Source organism: Manis javanica, chromosome 8 (genome assembly GCF_040802235.1).
Source record: "Manis javanica isolate MJ-LG chromosome 8, MJ_LKY, whole genome shotgun sequence".
Lineage (NCBI taxonomy): Eukaryota > Metazoa > Chordata > Mammalia > Pholidota > Manidae > Manis > Manis javanica.
The window spans coordinates 67414968-67432918 of NC_133163.1; the positions used below are offsets into that span (position 1 = coordinate 67414968).

A 17951-nucleotide genomic window follows, 5' to 3' on the forward strand; every position below is an offset into this window, starting at 1 on the left:
TTCCTCTATGACCAAAAACAAGCCTATTGTAGGCAATGGTCAGACACCTACAGGAGATGTCCCTACTAGTCTTGTGCCATTCACTACATGGGTAAGTTCCAGTACCCACAGTATTACTCCTCCAACCGTTTCATGAAATATCCCAATAGCTCATTCTCCTTATCAATCCCAGATCCCTGGGACTCTCGATGGGCTGCCAGAGTCACAGCCTCAGTTTACTATGGGGGGTCCTTGACCCCCCACGGTACCCTTCATATCTCTCGAAAGTATGTTCCCTCTCATTCCCAGATCTCTCAAGTTGCATTAGATATTGGACATTCCGAAAAAGTCATTATCCAAACTCTTGACGGCGCCTCTTCATCTTCTTATCCCCGCCCCTCTTCCAATTTCTCCTACTCTTAGTTACAGCTCATTCAAGACACCACCATCTTTCTCAACCACACCCTCAACACTGCCAATTGTTTCTTGTGTGCATCACTACAGTGCCCACTGCTGGCCGCCGTGCCCCTTAATATTTCCAACTATTCCTTCCATGCAGAAGGACAACCCCTCTGCCCCCTGGCAGACATACCCCTATGGGAACCAGAATACGCAGATAATCTCACCATCCACCACTGTGTAGGCCCAACTCCACCCCTCTCCAGCGCACTTCACTGTCTCTCTATCCACACCCCTACCTCCGGCTCTAAGACTTTTACGCAACCGGGACACTTCTTTTAGTGTAATGGCAGTCTTTTCAACTCACTGCCTCTCAACTCCAGCACACCCTGCATTCTCATCACCCTAATCCCACAGCTTACACGTTACAGCATGGCAGAATTTCTTGAGCTCCAACCTCCCTTGCCCTTGCGCACAAGAAGGGCTGCTTTCCTTCCCATTATGGTCGGTATTTCCCTAGCCACCTCAGCCATTGGGGTAGGATTTTCAGGGAGATCCTTGGGTCACTGTCTATAGGCAATTAGAAATCTCAACACCAAACTTGAAAGAGCCCTGACATCCACTGCCGATTCCCTAGCCTCTCTCCAAAGACAGGTCACTTCGCTAGCTAAGGTCACCCTTCAAAACCGGCAGGCCTTAGATCTGCTTACAGACGAAAAAGGCAGCACCTGCGTCTTCCTCCGTGAAGAGTGCTGCTATTACATCAACGAATCCGACATTGTAGAAACTGATACCACCAAACTCACCGACCTTGCCTCCAGTCTTCACTCTGCTTCCAATTCCAACCCATTCTCGTCAATATTAACAAACCCCCTCCTCACCTAGCTCTGGCCCATTGCAGGCCCCATAATAGTCATTCTTCTCACCTGTCTCTTCTTACCCTGTATAATAAAGTTCATCAAATCCCAAGTCGGAAAAATCTCTAATCAAGCTTTCAACCAGCTTTTACTCAGGAACTACCAGCTTCTGGCCACAGAAGATCCCTCACCCTCACGTGACCTCCTCACCACACGCTGAGATGGACCCCTCTCTCCGCTGGAAACTGTTCCTGGAAACAATGGCCGCAGACGCCTGGCTCCTGACACCCATATCCTCTTAGCACCATTAGAATCAACAGGTCCTTAACCTATGGTTACAGAGAACCTTCACTGATTTCCAACCTGAAGAAGTCCACATCTACTCATCCTTACTGTGGGGAGTCCAATCAACCCTTTCCTCCCAATCCTCAAGCCCTCACTCCCTTCTCCGCCCCTGTTCAGCAGGAAGCAGTCAGAGAGAAAGCAATGTCCACAACCCCATAGAGGAGAAAGGGGGGAATGAAGGGCCCCCACCAGTAAAATGGCAAACTTCCGGCTTCTCTTCGGGGCCCTTGGTTCCTGCCGGGGCCACCTGAAGCCCAAACACCTCTCGCCCCCCTCCCAATCCCAGCACCTAGCCAACAGCCACCAGCCCGTAGAAGTGACACCTCAATCAGCTCATGCCCCTTCCTATATAACCCAGCACCTTTCCCTAATAAAGTGGAATTCTCCAGTGAATTGCTGCTGTGTAGCTCCTTTCCTTTCACTAACTGTTCTCTAATGCCAAAAGATTAAATGGAGGAAGAACATCTTAATAACATACTATGGATATATGTAACCTTATTTGAAATTTTATGAGATTCAAGTAATAATTTATATTTCATACTGATTTTAAGTTTTGGTTTTAAACATTCATTTTTGCTATATATCATTTTTGTACTTTCATAAAAAGTCATAGTCCAAATTTTCTGTGTCACTTTGACTCCAAGCCTTCAGTATTTTCTGGTTCTTCCTTACAAAACTATTTGTACCATCAAGACTGATAATTCTTAAAAGAATTTATAAAACAACAAAAAAGCCCCACTTTAAGCAGGCCTTGCAACTGAGTAGGTCTAGTCTACCTTTCCCACCCCTTCCCTACAACCATTAAGGTAGGTTTAAAGGAATACTTCTTTAGTATTTCCTGGATTTTTTTTTTTAGGGCACTGATTATACTCTACAGGTATGTGACAACACTTCTGATGTTTATACATGTTCATACAAAGATTGCAGGCTCCCTACTTGTCCAAAACTGATTGAGGATCACAGCCTAATTTTAAACATTCTAAAAAGTGTATCAGGGAGGTGAATCCCTCTTAAAATTGATGAAATCCATGAACAGGAAGATAAAATGCCTCTTTTATTAGAACTTCTTTATAAATTCAACTTCTGGTGATGAATTCAGCATTATCATAAATCCATTTATGAAAATGTAATTGCAGAACATTACAGAAACACACAATGTACTTCACCTAGACTAAACCTAATTTTAATTCATAACTGATATTTAGTCAGTATTCAACAACACAAGTTTACCTGAAGATACAATCTTTTCAGCTTATTTCCTTAACCTCTTGCCTCTGGGGGTGAACTTAACTGTTGCTTACTTTTAGATTTGCTGTAAGATTCAGAGTAATGACTGAGGTCCACAATACAGTCAACTTTAATAAAGATACTTAAAAACCTCACAAGGGCATTAACACAAACATTAATCACTTACTACTTTGTGCTGTGTTTATTTCAATTTTGTTGATTCCTCAGCTACACTGGCAAATTCTGCGAGGTTATAATCTCCAAAGCATTCAGCACAGTGGTAACAGACACTTGTTGAGTATGACTGATACTTATGCTGAAGATACTAATATGATATGGTTCTAGACTAAGTTTTCTTTATAAAGAAGATCACAATTCCTATGTGGCTGTATCCTCTCCTTGTCCCCTTCTCACTGCAGGTTCCCAAGGCATCTCTTTTGGTGGACAGTATGAAGTTCTGTCTAGATCTTTATATATACAGACAGCACTGTTATTTTTTTAAAAGTATCTAAAGTTTCTTATTAGTTACCAGCCTCTGTACTAAACAAGTGCCTTTTCCTTCTTACAAATAAACATACAAAATTAAAGTGAACATCAACCTCACATGACACAAAAAAGTAGCATACCACTATGTAGAAGACCATGCTGAAAAGCTTCCAAATACCACTGACTGCAAGCTGATCATAAGATTTCCAATGTTATCAAAATGTGAATGGGAATGGTTTTTCCAAAGTAAGTCAATATGTAACACACACTTTATATATAATTAACATACACTATTCCACATAGATCAACAGAATAAAAATAAAGAGCTCAGAAATAGATCTACACTTCTCCAGCCATTTGATTTTCAACAAAGGCACTAAAGCAATCCAATGGGAAAAAGAAAAGTCTTTACAACAAATGGTGCTGGAAAAAACAGATATCCATAAGGAAAACAAACAAACCTGGATCCATACTTCACACTATAAATGAAAATTTGATTTCAAGCAGATCACAGCCCTAACTGTAAAAGCTAATACTACTGTAAATTTAACTTCATTAAAATTAAAAACTTCCACTCACCCAAAAGATGTTATTAAGAAAGTGGATATGCATGCCATGGGCTGGGAGAAAATATCTGCAAAAGATGTGTGTGACAGATTTGTGCCCAGATGCATAAAGAACTAAAATGCAACAGCATAAAGCCAATTATACAAGGTCAGTCAGTGTATGGCCTTTATTATGTTGAGATATGTTGCTTTTACATTAAGTTTCTGAGAAGTCTTATGAAAACATGTTGAATTTTCTTAAATGCTTTTTCTGCATCTACTGAGGCGACCATTTGATTTTTACTTCTCATTTTTATTAATGTGATGTGTCGCATATATTGACTGGCATATGTTAAACCATCGTTGCATTCAGGGATCAGTCCCACTTGATCATGGTTTATGACCCTTATAATGTGCTGCCGAATTCGGTTTGCTAGTCTTGTGTTGAGAATTTCTACATCTATACTCATCAGGGATACTGACCTATAATTTTTTTTTCTTGTAGTATCCTCATCTAGCTTTATTATCAGGGTAATGCTGGCCGCATAAAATTTGGATATTGAACATACACTTGAGGAAAGTATGACATGGTCAACAAGCAAATGAAAGAAGAAAAGCCAGAAAATTCACAAAAGTGTGAAAATTAAACAACGAAATTCTTTAACAGGCAAAAAGTTAAAGAAGGAATCGCAAGGGGAACTAAAAATACTTAGAAATGAATGAAAATGAAGATAACATACTAAAACCTATGGTATACAGCAACAAGTGATCAGAGGGACATTTATAGGTGTCAATGGAGACATTAAGAAAGAAGATCCCAAAATAATAACCTAACTTTATACTTGAAGGAACTAGAAGATAAGCAGACTGAAATCAAAGCTAGCTGAAGGAAGGAATTCCTCAAGATTAGAGTGGAGATAAATGTGAAGAATAAAAATACAAAGGAGAGAATAAAATGACAAGCTGGTTCTTTCAAAAGATGAACAAAATTGGCAAACCTTTAGCTAGACCAATCAAGAAAAGACTGAAATTATTAAAATCAGAAACAAAAGGGGATACACTGCTACAGAACTTACAGAAATAAACAGGATTATATGAATAACTGTATGCCCACAAATTAGATAATTAACGAAATAAGTTAGATAACCTTATAAAACAGACTCAAGCAAAAACAGAGTATTTCAAAGATCTGTATCAAGAAACTAAATCAATAATCAAGCATCTCCCAACCAAAAAAAAAAGCCCAGGTATATAAGGCCTCAATGAGAAATTCTATCAAATATTTAAAGAACTGGCACTGACTGTTTCTCAAACCCAAAAAAGGAAGAGGAAGGAACACACCCTAATTCAGCCTAAGCCAGCATTACCCTTATACCAAAGCTGAAGACATCACAGAAAAGCTGCAGATCTATCCATACCCCTTAGGAATATATATATATATTTTATATGTGTATATATAATATATATAAATCCTCAACAAAATACTAGCACACTAGGTCCTTGTTAAGAGAATTATTCAGTGTAATACATCACATTAATAATATAAAAAAGTCACATGCTCATCTCAACTGATGCAGGAAAAGCATGGACAAAATCTAACACTATTTCATGATAAAAACACTCAACAGTCTAGGAATAGAAGGGAACTCCCCCAGCATGATAAGAGGCATCTATGAAAAACACAGAGCTAACATCATACTCAGTGGTAAAAGAATGAAAGCTTTCCATACAGTATCTGGAGCAAAATAATGATGTACACTTTCACTTCTATTCAACACTGTAGTAGCTCTAGCCAGAACAATTAAGCAAGAAAAGAAACAAAAGTCACCCAAATTGAAAGCAAAAAGTAGCTTTATTTGCAGAAGACATGATCTTTTTTTGTTTGTTTCCCTTGCATTCTCCTCTTTTTTTCCCCTAGGTTTTACTTTTATTTTGGTATCATTAATATACAATTACATGAGCAACATTGTGGTTACTAGATTTCCCCCATTATCAAGTCCCCACCACGTACCCCATTACAGTCACTGTCCATCAGTGAGAAGACATGATCTTAATTGTAGGAAATCCTAAGGAATTCCCTAAAAATAGAGCTAATACAGGCACATCTCATTTTATCATGCTTCGTAAATACTGCATTTTTTACAAATTGAAGATTTGTGGCAACCCTGAGTCAAGAAAATCTATCAGAGCCATTTTCCGACCGCATCTGCTCAGTTCATGTCTCTGTATCATATTTTGGTAATTCTTGAACTATTTCAAACTTTTCCATTATTATTATATTTATCGTGGTGATCTGTGATCAGTGATCATGACTCACTCAAAGTCCAGATGATGGTTAGCATTTTTTTTTATCAATAAATAATTTTTTAATCAAGGCTCATATTTTTTAAAGACATATTGCTACTACAGACTCAACAGATCACAGCATAGTTATACATAGCTTTTATATGCACTGGGAAACCAAAAAACTCATTTGACTTGCTTCATTGCAATGGTCTGGAACAAGAACCCCAATATCTCTGAAGTATGCCTGTAAACAAATTCAGCAAAGTCATGGGATGCAAGAGCAGCATACAAAAATCAGTTTTATTTCTATATAATAGCAAAGAATAACCCATAATGAAAATTAAGAAATCAATTCCATTTACAACAGCATCAAAAAGAACTACTTAGGAATAAATGTAATCAGAGAGGTGCAAAAGTTGTACACTGAAAGCCACTAAATATTGCTAAAAGAAATTAAGGAATCCAAGTAAGTGGAAAGACACTTTCCACTTCAGTGTTTGTGAGTGGAAGATTTAATATTGTTAAGATGGCAATATTCCCCAAAGCAATCTATAGATTTGATACAATTCCTATCAAAATCCAATGGCCTTTTTTGTAGAAATGTAAAACCTGATCCTAAAATTTGTATGGAATTGCAAGGGAATACAAAAGAGAAATACAGAAGAGAAAAAGCTGAAGGATTCATAGTTCCCGATTTGAAATTTACTACAAAGCTACAATAATCAAAACAGTGTGTTACTACCATAAGGATAAACACACAGATCAAATGAAAGAAGAGTCCAGAAACAAACACACATCTATGATCAATGAATTTTCAACAAGGGTGCCAAGACCATTCAATGGGAAAGAATAGTCATTACAACCAATGGTGCTGGGACAACTGGTTAGGCACGTGCACAGGACTGAAGCTGGATCCCTACCTTGCACTATACACAAAAATAAAAAAAACTCAAAGTGGATCAAAGATTTAGTATATATTAAGAGCCAAAGTATTAAAAATCTTATAAGTAACAGGGTTATGTAAATTTTCATAACCTTGGTTTTGGCAATGGTTTTCTATGTATGACATCAATATTATAAGCAACAAAAATAGAAACAAAGAAAAACTAAATAAATTGAACTATATAATCAAAAGAATGAAAAGACAATCCACAAAATGGGAGAAAATATTTAGAATTTTTACACATGATAAGGATCTAGTATCCAGAATAAACTCTTACAACTCAACAAAAAGACAACCCAATTAAAAAATAGGCAGAGTCTGAGTAGATGTTTCTCCAAAGAAAATAATTAAAAGGTCAATGAGCACATTTAAAAATGCTCATCATTAGTCACGATATACAAAGGAAAACTACAATGATATACCATTCAATGCCCACTAAAGTAACTAGAATTAAAAAAAAAGGTAAAATAAAAAAAGTGTTGGCAAGATATGGAGAAACTGGAACCCTCATAAATTGCTAATGGAGTATTAAAATTGTACAGCTACTGTGGAAAACAGCTGGGAAGTTGCTCAACATGTCAAACCTAGAACTACCATATCATCCAGCAATTACACTGGGTAATTACCTCAAAAAATCAAAAACAGGTATTCAAACAAACACAGCCAAATGTTCATAATAGCACTATTCCCAATAGCTAAAAAATAGAAACAACTCATTTGCCCATCAACTGATCAAAAAGTATATAAAATATGGTATATCCACATAACAGATTATTCAGCTAAAAAATGGAATTAAGTACTGATACACCTTTAAGATGGATGAACATCAAAAACATAACTGAAAGAAGTGAGAAGTGAAAGAAACAATAAAAGGTCACATATTGTACAATCTCATTTATATGACATATCTAAAATAGGTAAACCAATAAAGACAGAAAGCAGATTTGTGGTTTCCAGGGAATAAGGAATCTTAGTGACTGCCTAATGGGTATGAGTTTTCCTTTTGGGGTGATGAAACTTTTGGAACTAGATAGAGGCAATGGTTACACAACATTGTGAATGTACTAAATGTCACTGAATTGCATACTTTTACTGTTAATTTCAATAAAAAGGTTAAACTTACACCTACCATATGATGCAACCAAGAGATATCAATGCAAATGTCCATTGCACACAAATGTGCATAGTTTTATAGCCAAAAATTGTAAACACGCTAAATGTCCATCAACAAAAAATGGATAAAACAAATTATGATATATTCATAATGGGCTACATTTACGAAAACTCATTGAACTATACTCCAAAAATGGGTGATATGTATTCTATACAAATTATACTAGACACATGTTTAAAAGTCAGAAACCTTCATTAAAAAATATAGATTGTCTAAATGAAAAGGAAGAGCAGCATAGGAGCTTTTAAGTCACCACTATGTCCTAACAAGACTGAAAAGACTGAAAAATCAAAACTTCTTAGATCTGTAAGAAAGGGGAGGACACAGGGCAAACCACTGGCCCCAAGACTGGAGAGATAGATAAATATAGGGAGACACAGTTTACCTGAGCAGAGACTTAAGCTGAAACTGCTGTGCAATTCAGTGGTGTGGGAGGAAAACCTGAACTGTAATTGACTAACTACTGGAGACTCACTGTGGACAACTACTGAGTTAAAAACTTCAGGGGGACCCTATCATGGGGGCCTCACACAGTATTGTGAGATTTACCACCAGGAACTCTACCAGTGAGACAGGGACCGTGGGATTAGACAAAGTAGGGTGAGGGCCTCCGGAAAAAAACAAAGCAAGATAATCCATTGTGAGATTTGCTTGGCCTGCTGGGGGACCCAGCTTATTTTCTGACTTTACCCAGGTGCTGCTTTCCCTCCTCCAGCCCTAATCCAGTGATTTGCAACCTGGGCAATTTAGCAAGTAAGCCCCAAACAACTAGTAAAAACAGGAACGATTCCATCTTGAGGATGAGATTGCATTTTAAAACCCAATTAGTTAAAAATTAAGTTTCTTAAGGTACTCTTTAACAAACAATAACCCAGCCCACCTAGGGAGCAAAGCAAGCAGTCTTGAGTGATATGTTCCCAAATCAGGAAACTATCTTGGGAGGAAATCAATGCAGTAAATTTCTTGTAAATAACCCAGTAGACTAATAAGAAACTTAATGTCTCTTCAAAGATAAACATTTTGGGACCACTTAGCAGGTCTGCATCCCTAACCCTTTGTCTCTCAACCGCCTATAAATCCCCTAGACAATGCACCACCCTGGGACTCTCTTGTTCCCTCCTGGCCTGAGCCAGGAGCTCTGTCCTCTTGCTTTATCTCTAAATAAAAGCCTCTGCCTTGCTCTCCTACCTTGAGTGTCTGTGAAATTTATCCTTAGACCCCGTGAACAAGAACCCCAGCATCACCAGGATCCCACAATAAATAACAGAGAAAAATCTTCCTGTCATTTTAACAGGGAGAGGAAAAAAAGTACTATTTTGAAATATGCCATAGCACTCTGTTCTAATAAAGCCTGCTCACTTTATTTTACCACAGCCTAATCTGCTGGATTATCAGTCTAAATGACCTGGGAGAAGGGCAATACCCAACTGCAGCATATGCTAACCATTCTGTCCCACACTTGTGAAGTTTATTAGAAGAAAGGAGAAGAAAATAAAACCATATAAAACGCTCAATTAAAACCATAAGTCAGAAGAGTGGAGACAAAAACAGGAACAAAGAACTCTAGAAAAAAGTAATAAATATGGTAGATATTAATCCAATTATATCAATAATCGTTAAATGTCAGTGGTCTAAATGTACCAATTAAAGACAGATTTTTCAGAGCAGATCAAAAAATAAGAACCAACTATATGTTGTCTACAAGAAATGTACTTTAAACATAGATTAAAAGTGGATGGAGAAAAATATACCATGCAAACACTAATCTCAAGAAATCAAGAGTAGCTATATTAACTTCAGACAGAGAAGACTTTACAATAAGGAAATTTATCAGGGATAAATAAGGGCATTACATAATTATAAAGGGGTTGGTTCGCAAAAGAGATAACTGGGTCTCCCAGCAGTGTTAAACCATGTGAGTCAAAAATAAATAGAATAGAAAAGAGAAACATGAGTCTACTACCATAGCTGGAGACACTTCAATTTCAAGCCCCTCTCTATCAGAAACGGGCAGACCCAGCAGGCAGAAAATCTGTAAGGACATAGTTGAACTGAACAACATCCTCAATCAACAACATACGGAAGAACTATTTCATCTAACAACAGCAGAAAACACATTCCTCTCAAGCTTACATGGAATATTCAGCAAGACAGAGCACATTCTGGGCCATAAAACAGACCTTTATAAATTTAAAACATCATATAATGTCTGCTCTTAGACTACAACGGAATTAAACAAGAAATTGTAACAGAAATTGAAAAATCCTAGAACACATGGGAGATTAAATAACATACTTTTAAATAACACAAGGGTCAGAGCAGAAATCTCAAGAGAAAATACAAAATATTTGAACTAAATGAAATCACAACTTATCAAAATTTGGGGGATGCTGTGAAAGCACTGCTTAGAGAGAAATTTATAGCATTGAATTATATACTAGAAAAGATCTAAAATCAATCATGTAAACTCCTACCTTATGAAACTAGAAAAAGAGCAAATTAAACCTGAATTAAGCAAAACAAAAGAAGTAAGAATCAAAGAAAAATCAATGAAACTGAAGATAAAAAACCAACAGAGAAAAATCAACAAGACGAAAAGCTGGTTCTTTGAAAAAAATCAATAAAACCAGTAGGCCTCTAATCAGGCTAAGAGAAAAAATGAGAGGACACAATTACCAATACCAAAATGAAAGAAGTGTTATCACTACAGATCCTATGGACATTAAAGTATAATAAAGGAACTTGGCAGGGCCAGGGGTGGAGTGTTAACATAAGAATACCATGAACAATAATTCTATGCTCACAAATCTGATAATCTAGATGAAATGGACCAATTCCTTAAAAGACACAATTTGCCAAAACACAGATAAGAAATAATCAATCTGAATAAGCCTTCATCAAAGAACCTGAATCAATAACTAATAACCTTACAAAATAGAAAGCAACAGGCTCAGATGAGTTCACTAGTAAATTCTAACAGAACTTTAGGGAAGAAATTATACTAATTCTCCAATCTCTTTCAGAAGATAGAAGCAGAAGGAATATAGACATATTCAGAAGGAAAGAGACATACCTTGTTTTACTGCACTCTGCAGGTGTTTTTTTTTACAAAATGAAGGTTTGTGGCAACCCTGAGTCAAACAAGTCTAACAAAGCCATTTTCCAACAGCATTTGCTTTCTTCAAGTCTGTTATCACATTTTGGTAATTCCTGCAATATTTCAAACTTTTTCATTATTATTACACTTGTGGTGATCTGTGATTAGTGATTATGACATGTTCAAATTTCAGATGATGGTTAGTATTTTTTAGCAACAAAGTATTTTTTAATCAAGGCATGTACTTTTTACAGACATAATGCTACTGCACACTCAACAGACTATAGTATAGTATATACATAACTTTTATATGCACTGGAAAACCAAAATATTCATCTGACTTGCTTTATTTCAAGGTTTGCTCTATTGCAGTGGAATGGAACCACACCTGCAATACCTGTGAGATATGTCTGTAGTTCATAACTCATTCTATTAGGTCAGCATTACCCTAACACCAAAACATGACAAAAACATCACAAGCAAAATTATAGACCAGTAACTCTCATGAACAATTCAAATCCAACAATGTATAAAACAAATTATATACCATGACCAAGTGGGGATTATCTGTTATGTAATACTGCTCCTAGGTATTTATCCAAAGGACGCGAAAACTTACATCCATCCCAAAGCTTTCACATGGATGTTTAGTTATCTTTATTCATAACTGCCAAAACTTGGATGCAACTAAGATGTCCTTCAGTAAGTGAGTGAATAAACTGTGGTACATCCAGACAATGGAATATTACTCAGTGCTGAAAGAAATAAGCTACCAAGCCATGAAAAGACATGGAGGAAACTTAAATACACACCGCTAAGTGAGAGAAGCCAACCTCAAAAGGCTACATATTGTATGATTCCAACTATATGATAGTCTGGAAAAGGTAAAACTATGCAGACAGAAAAATCAGTGATTGTGAAGAGCAGTGAAAATACTCTGGATGATACCAAACCCATAGAACATACACCAACAAGAATTAACATAATTTAAACTATGGACTTTAAGTGATTATCATGTGTCAATACAGGTTCATCAGTTTTAACAAACATACCACCCTAGTGGGGGACGTGGATAATGTGAGAGGCTACACATATGTTGGGGTAGGGGCACCTGGAAAATCTCTTATGTTTTACGGAAAATAAAAATCCCCTCAATTTTGCTATGAACCTAAAACTTCTCTAAAAAAGTCTTAACAAAAAAAGGAAAGACGAAGTTACAGGTTTATACCATCTTAATTTATAACTAGTCCTCAGTTAACAGGTGTCCTCCTCCCCCCCCACCCCTACCACCAAATAAGCTTCCTATGCCCCCTGTTCATTTTTTTCATGATTCTATTTTCATCACATCTCATAAAGACCTTTCCAGGTTGGCTCCCAAAGTCTTTTGGTACCCCAATTCCAAAATTTAAGGAGATACAATGTGAATGGTCTAGCCTGCATTGCATGTTCAGCTCTGATTTAAATACTTGGTTATTATTACTTTGGCTGGAGAAGGTATTTGGATCACACTAGGGTCTTATGCTCCTCACTGGTCCTTAGAATGATGTCCCTATATTGTGCAGCAGGTTTTTAAAGAAAAGGCTGTGAGCAGGAGGTCAGGTAACAATCTTACCTGTTTCAACTGAAAATGAAAGGCAAACTTTTCTGCTTTTTAATTTCCCAATATTTTCTTAACATAGAATTGAATTACTGTAGATCTATTCAGGTACAAATGAGGCCAATTCTGTTATAAAGTTAATTTTTAAATTACTTAATGTATACTATTCTCAGAATGAACAAAAAAATGCTACACCAGGAGGAAATTCAGTGCAAAAAATGTAAAAATACTAAATCCTTCTTTAGTGTCTTATTTTCTTCATCTTAATATGGGAATGCCTGTTAAGGATAAGTGAGAAAATATGTGTAAAGCATTTAGAATTTCATAAACGTTAGCAAATATTGCTCTTAACATTTTTTCAATTTGAAGTGGCTAATATTTCAGTACCTACTCTTCCATACTGGTGAAATTTACAAACCATGATTATCACTGAAATCTCTACTAAACTACACAGGTATTCAATAATTTCAGAATGACAAAACTTTGTCAGGATTAACAAGACACAATGTGTTAAATTGTAAAATAACAAGCACTCACTGAATATACAGTTTCAGAGTATAAGGACACTCACTGTTATGCACCAAGAATGGCAGATATAAAGACAAGGAGGACAAGAGCGCTCTGTCTGGTGTTATAAATATACAGAACTAAACTGAACTGAGCAAGAAGTCTAGGAAGGTATTTGAAACCCCCTAGTTAAATTTTAAGGGGAAATAAAAAAGGTCAATGGCTAAATATGCATAAAGATGACAGAATACAGACTTGGAGAACTGTGGTAATATGGATACACTCAATATCATAGGTTGGGAAAGGGTGGTGGAGTATTAAGATGACGCTTGGAAACAGGCTGGAACCACAAAGAGAAGGCTGTTAAAAAAAAATGCTAAGAAATTTGAATTATGTAAGACAGACAATGGGAAGCCATCAGAGATTTTTATAGAGCAGTATTTGGAAAGCTAGACTGCAGAGAGAGGCAGGAAGCATTATTTTAAAGACAAACTTCCTCATTAAATGTAGGAATGGCGCCAGTTCAAACACTTTATTAGTGTGAGAACAAATTACTGATCCCTTCTTAGCCTGTTTTCTTACCTGAAAATAGTACATACTGCAGGTCTTTGTGGAGATTAATGAGATAGTGTATGCAGTTTGCACAATGCTTGGTAACTCAATAGGAGATCCATGTATCATTTACTATGTGTCACCACACACACTAAGATTTTTAAATGTATTGACTCATTTGATTCTCATAATCCTACAAGGTAGGTATTGTTACTATCTTCATTATACAGTTGAAGGAACTAAAGCACAGAAAGGTTAAACAGCTTGCCTTTAGCTGTCAAGCAGTGAAGATGGAATTCAAACGCAGACAATCTGGCTCCAGTTCCATTCCCTTACCCAATATATTCTAGTAAAGATTAAGTCAGTGTTTTTAAAAATCTGGTCAACTTTCCTAACCTTCCAGATAAATTTACAGATTCTTCAACTCCAGACCTACTGGATCAGAATCTCTGAGATTTGAAGAGTGCTAACAGTACCTAACAACCCTTCTTGGTAAGGTGTACACAATAAAATTTGAAACTCACTGACTTAGATAGAGCAAAAACTCAATGAAGAGTTCGGTTAAGCAAAAAGATCAAAATGTGAAGCCTAATTTTAAAAGAAATTACCATATGTTGGTAGCTTTTATGAAATGAGTAGAACAGCTGTCTGCAATCCTAAATATAGCTAATGTCTTTGCTGCAGTCTTACATGAAATGTTTACATTTCCACCATCATAATTACTTAATATTTTAGTTTTTCCTGGCTAATAATGTTCATTAGCAAAGACAGGAGCGTGGGAGTAGCCAGCACTGGATGAAGGAATGTCTATTTTGAATATTATTAAATCCAACTTTCTAAAAGGTATGTGCGCATTTATATGCTACGATACCCTGGGTGTTAAAAATCTTAAAAGGAACATAAAGTATCTGTTCCTATAAAGCAACACAAAACCAGTTCGTAAAAAATTTCTACAAATTTAAAGTACTCATTTACAGTTTACAATTTAAACAATTCCATAAGAATAAAACAAAGCACATCAAATACACACACACACACGCGCGCGCGCGCGATGCTGGAAACATGAGCAGAGCACTTGCAAATGACTCCACAACAACCCAGCTGGCCGTGAGAGCGGGGAAAAGGCAGATCTGTGGAACTAAACCTTATCCCTATTGTTTGCAAACTAAAACCCTTGTGAAATCACCGCAGTACTATAGCCAGTTTAAATGGGCAAGAGTCTCGGATTTTTGCGGTACATGAAAAATGTCAACCGTGAAAGAAAAATATCCGGATTTTAAATACAAAGGATACTCAGATTTCAGTTTAAATCCCCACCAGGCATTTCAAAGACTGTCACTTCCTTTCGGTTCAGGGTAACGGAGACAACTGCGGGTATCCCTCTTAAGAGGTACTCGGAGCCACGTAAGAGCATCTCCGCATGCTAAACCTGCCCTCAACCTTCCATCTTTGATAAAGGAAGATTCTGTTACCTGTAGTAACGCTTTCAACAATCAGATTTAACTACGCCTGAAGCTTCAGCATTCGAGCCTAATTGGCGGAAACACTAAACTGCGATTACCAGAAAGTCAGAGATTAAACAAGGCTTCACCCCGCGGGCGGTCACGTCTCCGAACCCCCAGTGTTGAGAGTTAGCCTGCGTGCGTCAAGCGCCAGAAGCGCCGGCCCGAGCCGCCCCCCCAGCGCCCCGACTGCCAGAGCCCCACGTCGCCCCGAGAGCACTCTGAGGGCCCAGCCTCCCAGCTACGCCGGCCCGCTTCCGACCCCGCGCCTCGTCTGACGGTGGCCATTCTCCCTGAAATACTTCGGTTCTTCCCGGTCCTTGTCCACTCACCAAGGAGCGCGGGGCAGCATCTCCAGAGCTCTTGTGTCACTTTTCCCTTCTTGCGCCCCGCCGCAAGAAGAGCAAGAGCTGCCCCATCCAACGGCCTACGCGATTCAAACTCGTTCACTTCCGCCCGCAGCCCGGATGCAGTGCGCGCCCCGCCCCGGGGAGGTGTAGCCCGCGGCGGCGCGGAGTGGGGGTGGCGGCCCACTCCCCTGCGGCGCTACCTGGGTCGGCTCCCCTGCGGGTACCTTTTTGTCTGCGTTCGGCCTCCGAAAAAGCCAAGGGGCGGCGGTGGTATTTCTGCCAGTGCCTCTTGAGAGGATACTGCTTTTTCTGAAGCGGATAGATTTGCCGAAGTTTCACCTCTTCAAGGAGAACGTAAAAGCACTAAAGGAGCCTGGGCGTTTTCACCCCTCCGCTCGCCCCAGCGTAAACACCTGCAGCAAGAAGGAAGAAACAAACCCAACACATACTTAGTACGGGGTTTCCCCGCGCCTCTTTAGTCCCGGCCCAGTCCAGGCTTTTCACCTCTCTCCCTCCCGTTTGAGGAAGACAGAGCCAAGTGCTCCAATAACCCTTATTTCAGTAGCAAACTGAAAGTGAGTGCTCGGACCCGTTTCTGGGCCCAGATTATCTGAGTGTACTAGAAGGTGGCAAATCTTTTTCTCTGTTAAGAGATCGTACAAGATTATTACGTGGTTGTTCTGTGAAATTCTTGGAACAACAGTGTCATTTTCCTTTACCAAGGGCTGCGCAATATAGCCTTGATCTAAAATGTCCCAAGTTTGTGAAGGGATAATACATCTGGGAGCTTTAATGAAAGGAAGGGCTGGACATGTTCTTGGACCGAAAAGAAAAAAAAAAAGAAAAAAAGACCACCGGAAACTAAACAACAGAGCTTGCTGTTCCAACAGATCTTTATCACATCTAGCAGCATTGATTTACCAAAACTGATGGTAAGTTGAAACCATGTCGTGAAGGAACATCTTAAGCCTCCATTAAGACTGCAGTTTGAAAGATTCACTAAATTTCTAGGAATTTATTTTCCAGATAATCTGACCGAAGGGATTGTAAAGCTATTATGTACTGTTTTTAACTGTGGAAAATAGCAACCCACCCACCCACATGTCTACCAATAAAGAAGTGATTAAATGTTATGATGGATATAGTGACACTATGTAGGCACTAGAAATAATGAAGTAGATCAGCAGGTACTCAAATGAAGTAATGAAACAAATAAGCTTTAGAAAAACTATAGTATCCTGTTAAAGTGTGTGCGAATGGCATACGAAGTTTCTGGATGGATATATAAACTTTCTGGGAGTCAGACTGGTAAATGGGGATGAGACGTTTAACCGTTTGTTTTATAACCAGTTGAATTTTGAAAATAAGCATGTTTTACTCTTGAAGTTTTAATTGTTTTTAAAAGATGACAAGAAATTGAGCATATTCTAGACACAGAATCAGGTTCAATAAATGTATAAATGTACAGTGTTTGAATAGTCTGTTCATTCATTCATTAATTCATAGAACCAATTATGTCATAATGGTTTGACCACACATTTGTCATTCATGTTTTATTACTTAATGTCCCACATTTCTAATATGGCTCCATTAAATACACTGCTCCTTCAGAAACATTTCATATATTTTCCTGTCTTTCATAATTCTTGCCACCTTCCTACCATTAAGTTTCATCCTTCATGGGAATTAAATTCTCTAATTAATCTGCAAACAAAAGTAAACGTTACTCAAATTGCCTTTGAAAAGCCCCCCCAAACAATCTTAAATACAGTATATGTATATGATTTTTTTATACAACTATATAGGCAAGTTTTGGTGTTTTTAATGTTTGTTCTCTGAGTTTTCCTTCATCCTTCTTTAGGACTGTTAATGAATTTGTCAATTTCTTCCACCAAAATGGTGACAGAAGTTATCATCTGGCAGACCTGACATCAGTCATACCAGTGAAATATGTGAGAGCCCCTTAAAGTCACTGACATATTTACTCCCCATGGGATTTATCAGTCTTAATTATATAAATTACCTAGGTCTTGTGTTTATTCAGTGGAATATAGGTTATTTGCACTATTTAATTGTTACTCCTTTTTTTTATCACAGGGTGAGTA

At 37.7% G+C, this 17951-nt stretch overlaps 1 protein-coding gene across 4 annotated transcripts in view; it reads right to left on the bottom strand.

Annotated features, from left to right (window-relative positions):
• G2E3 (G2/M-phase specific E3 ubiquitin protein ligase) overlaps window positions 1-17196 on the bottom strand; it is a 72254-nt gene extending 55058 nt beyond the window's left edge. For 3 of the 4 annotated variants that reach the window (XM_036999493.2, XM_017663533.3, XM_036999494.2), the window contains exon 1: window positions 15829-15972. In XM_036999493.2, coding sequence (XP_036855388.1) covers window positions 15829-15848 — 20 coding nt within the window. In that variant the 5' untranslated portion in view covers window positions 15849-15972. Of the gene's footprint in view, window positions 1-15828; window positions 15973-16070 lie in introns of those variants that run through there. The other variant, XM_036999491.2, reaches the window with a different exon arrangement.
• Between the last annotated feature and the right edge of the window lie 755 nt (window positions 17197-17951).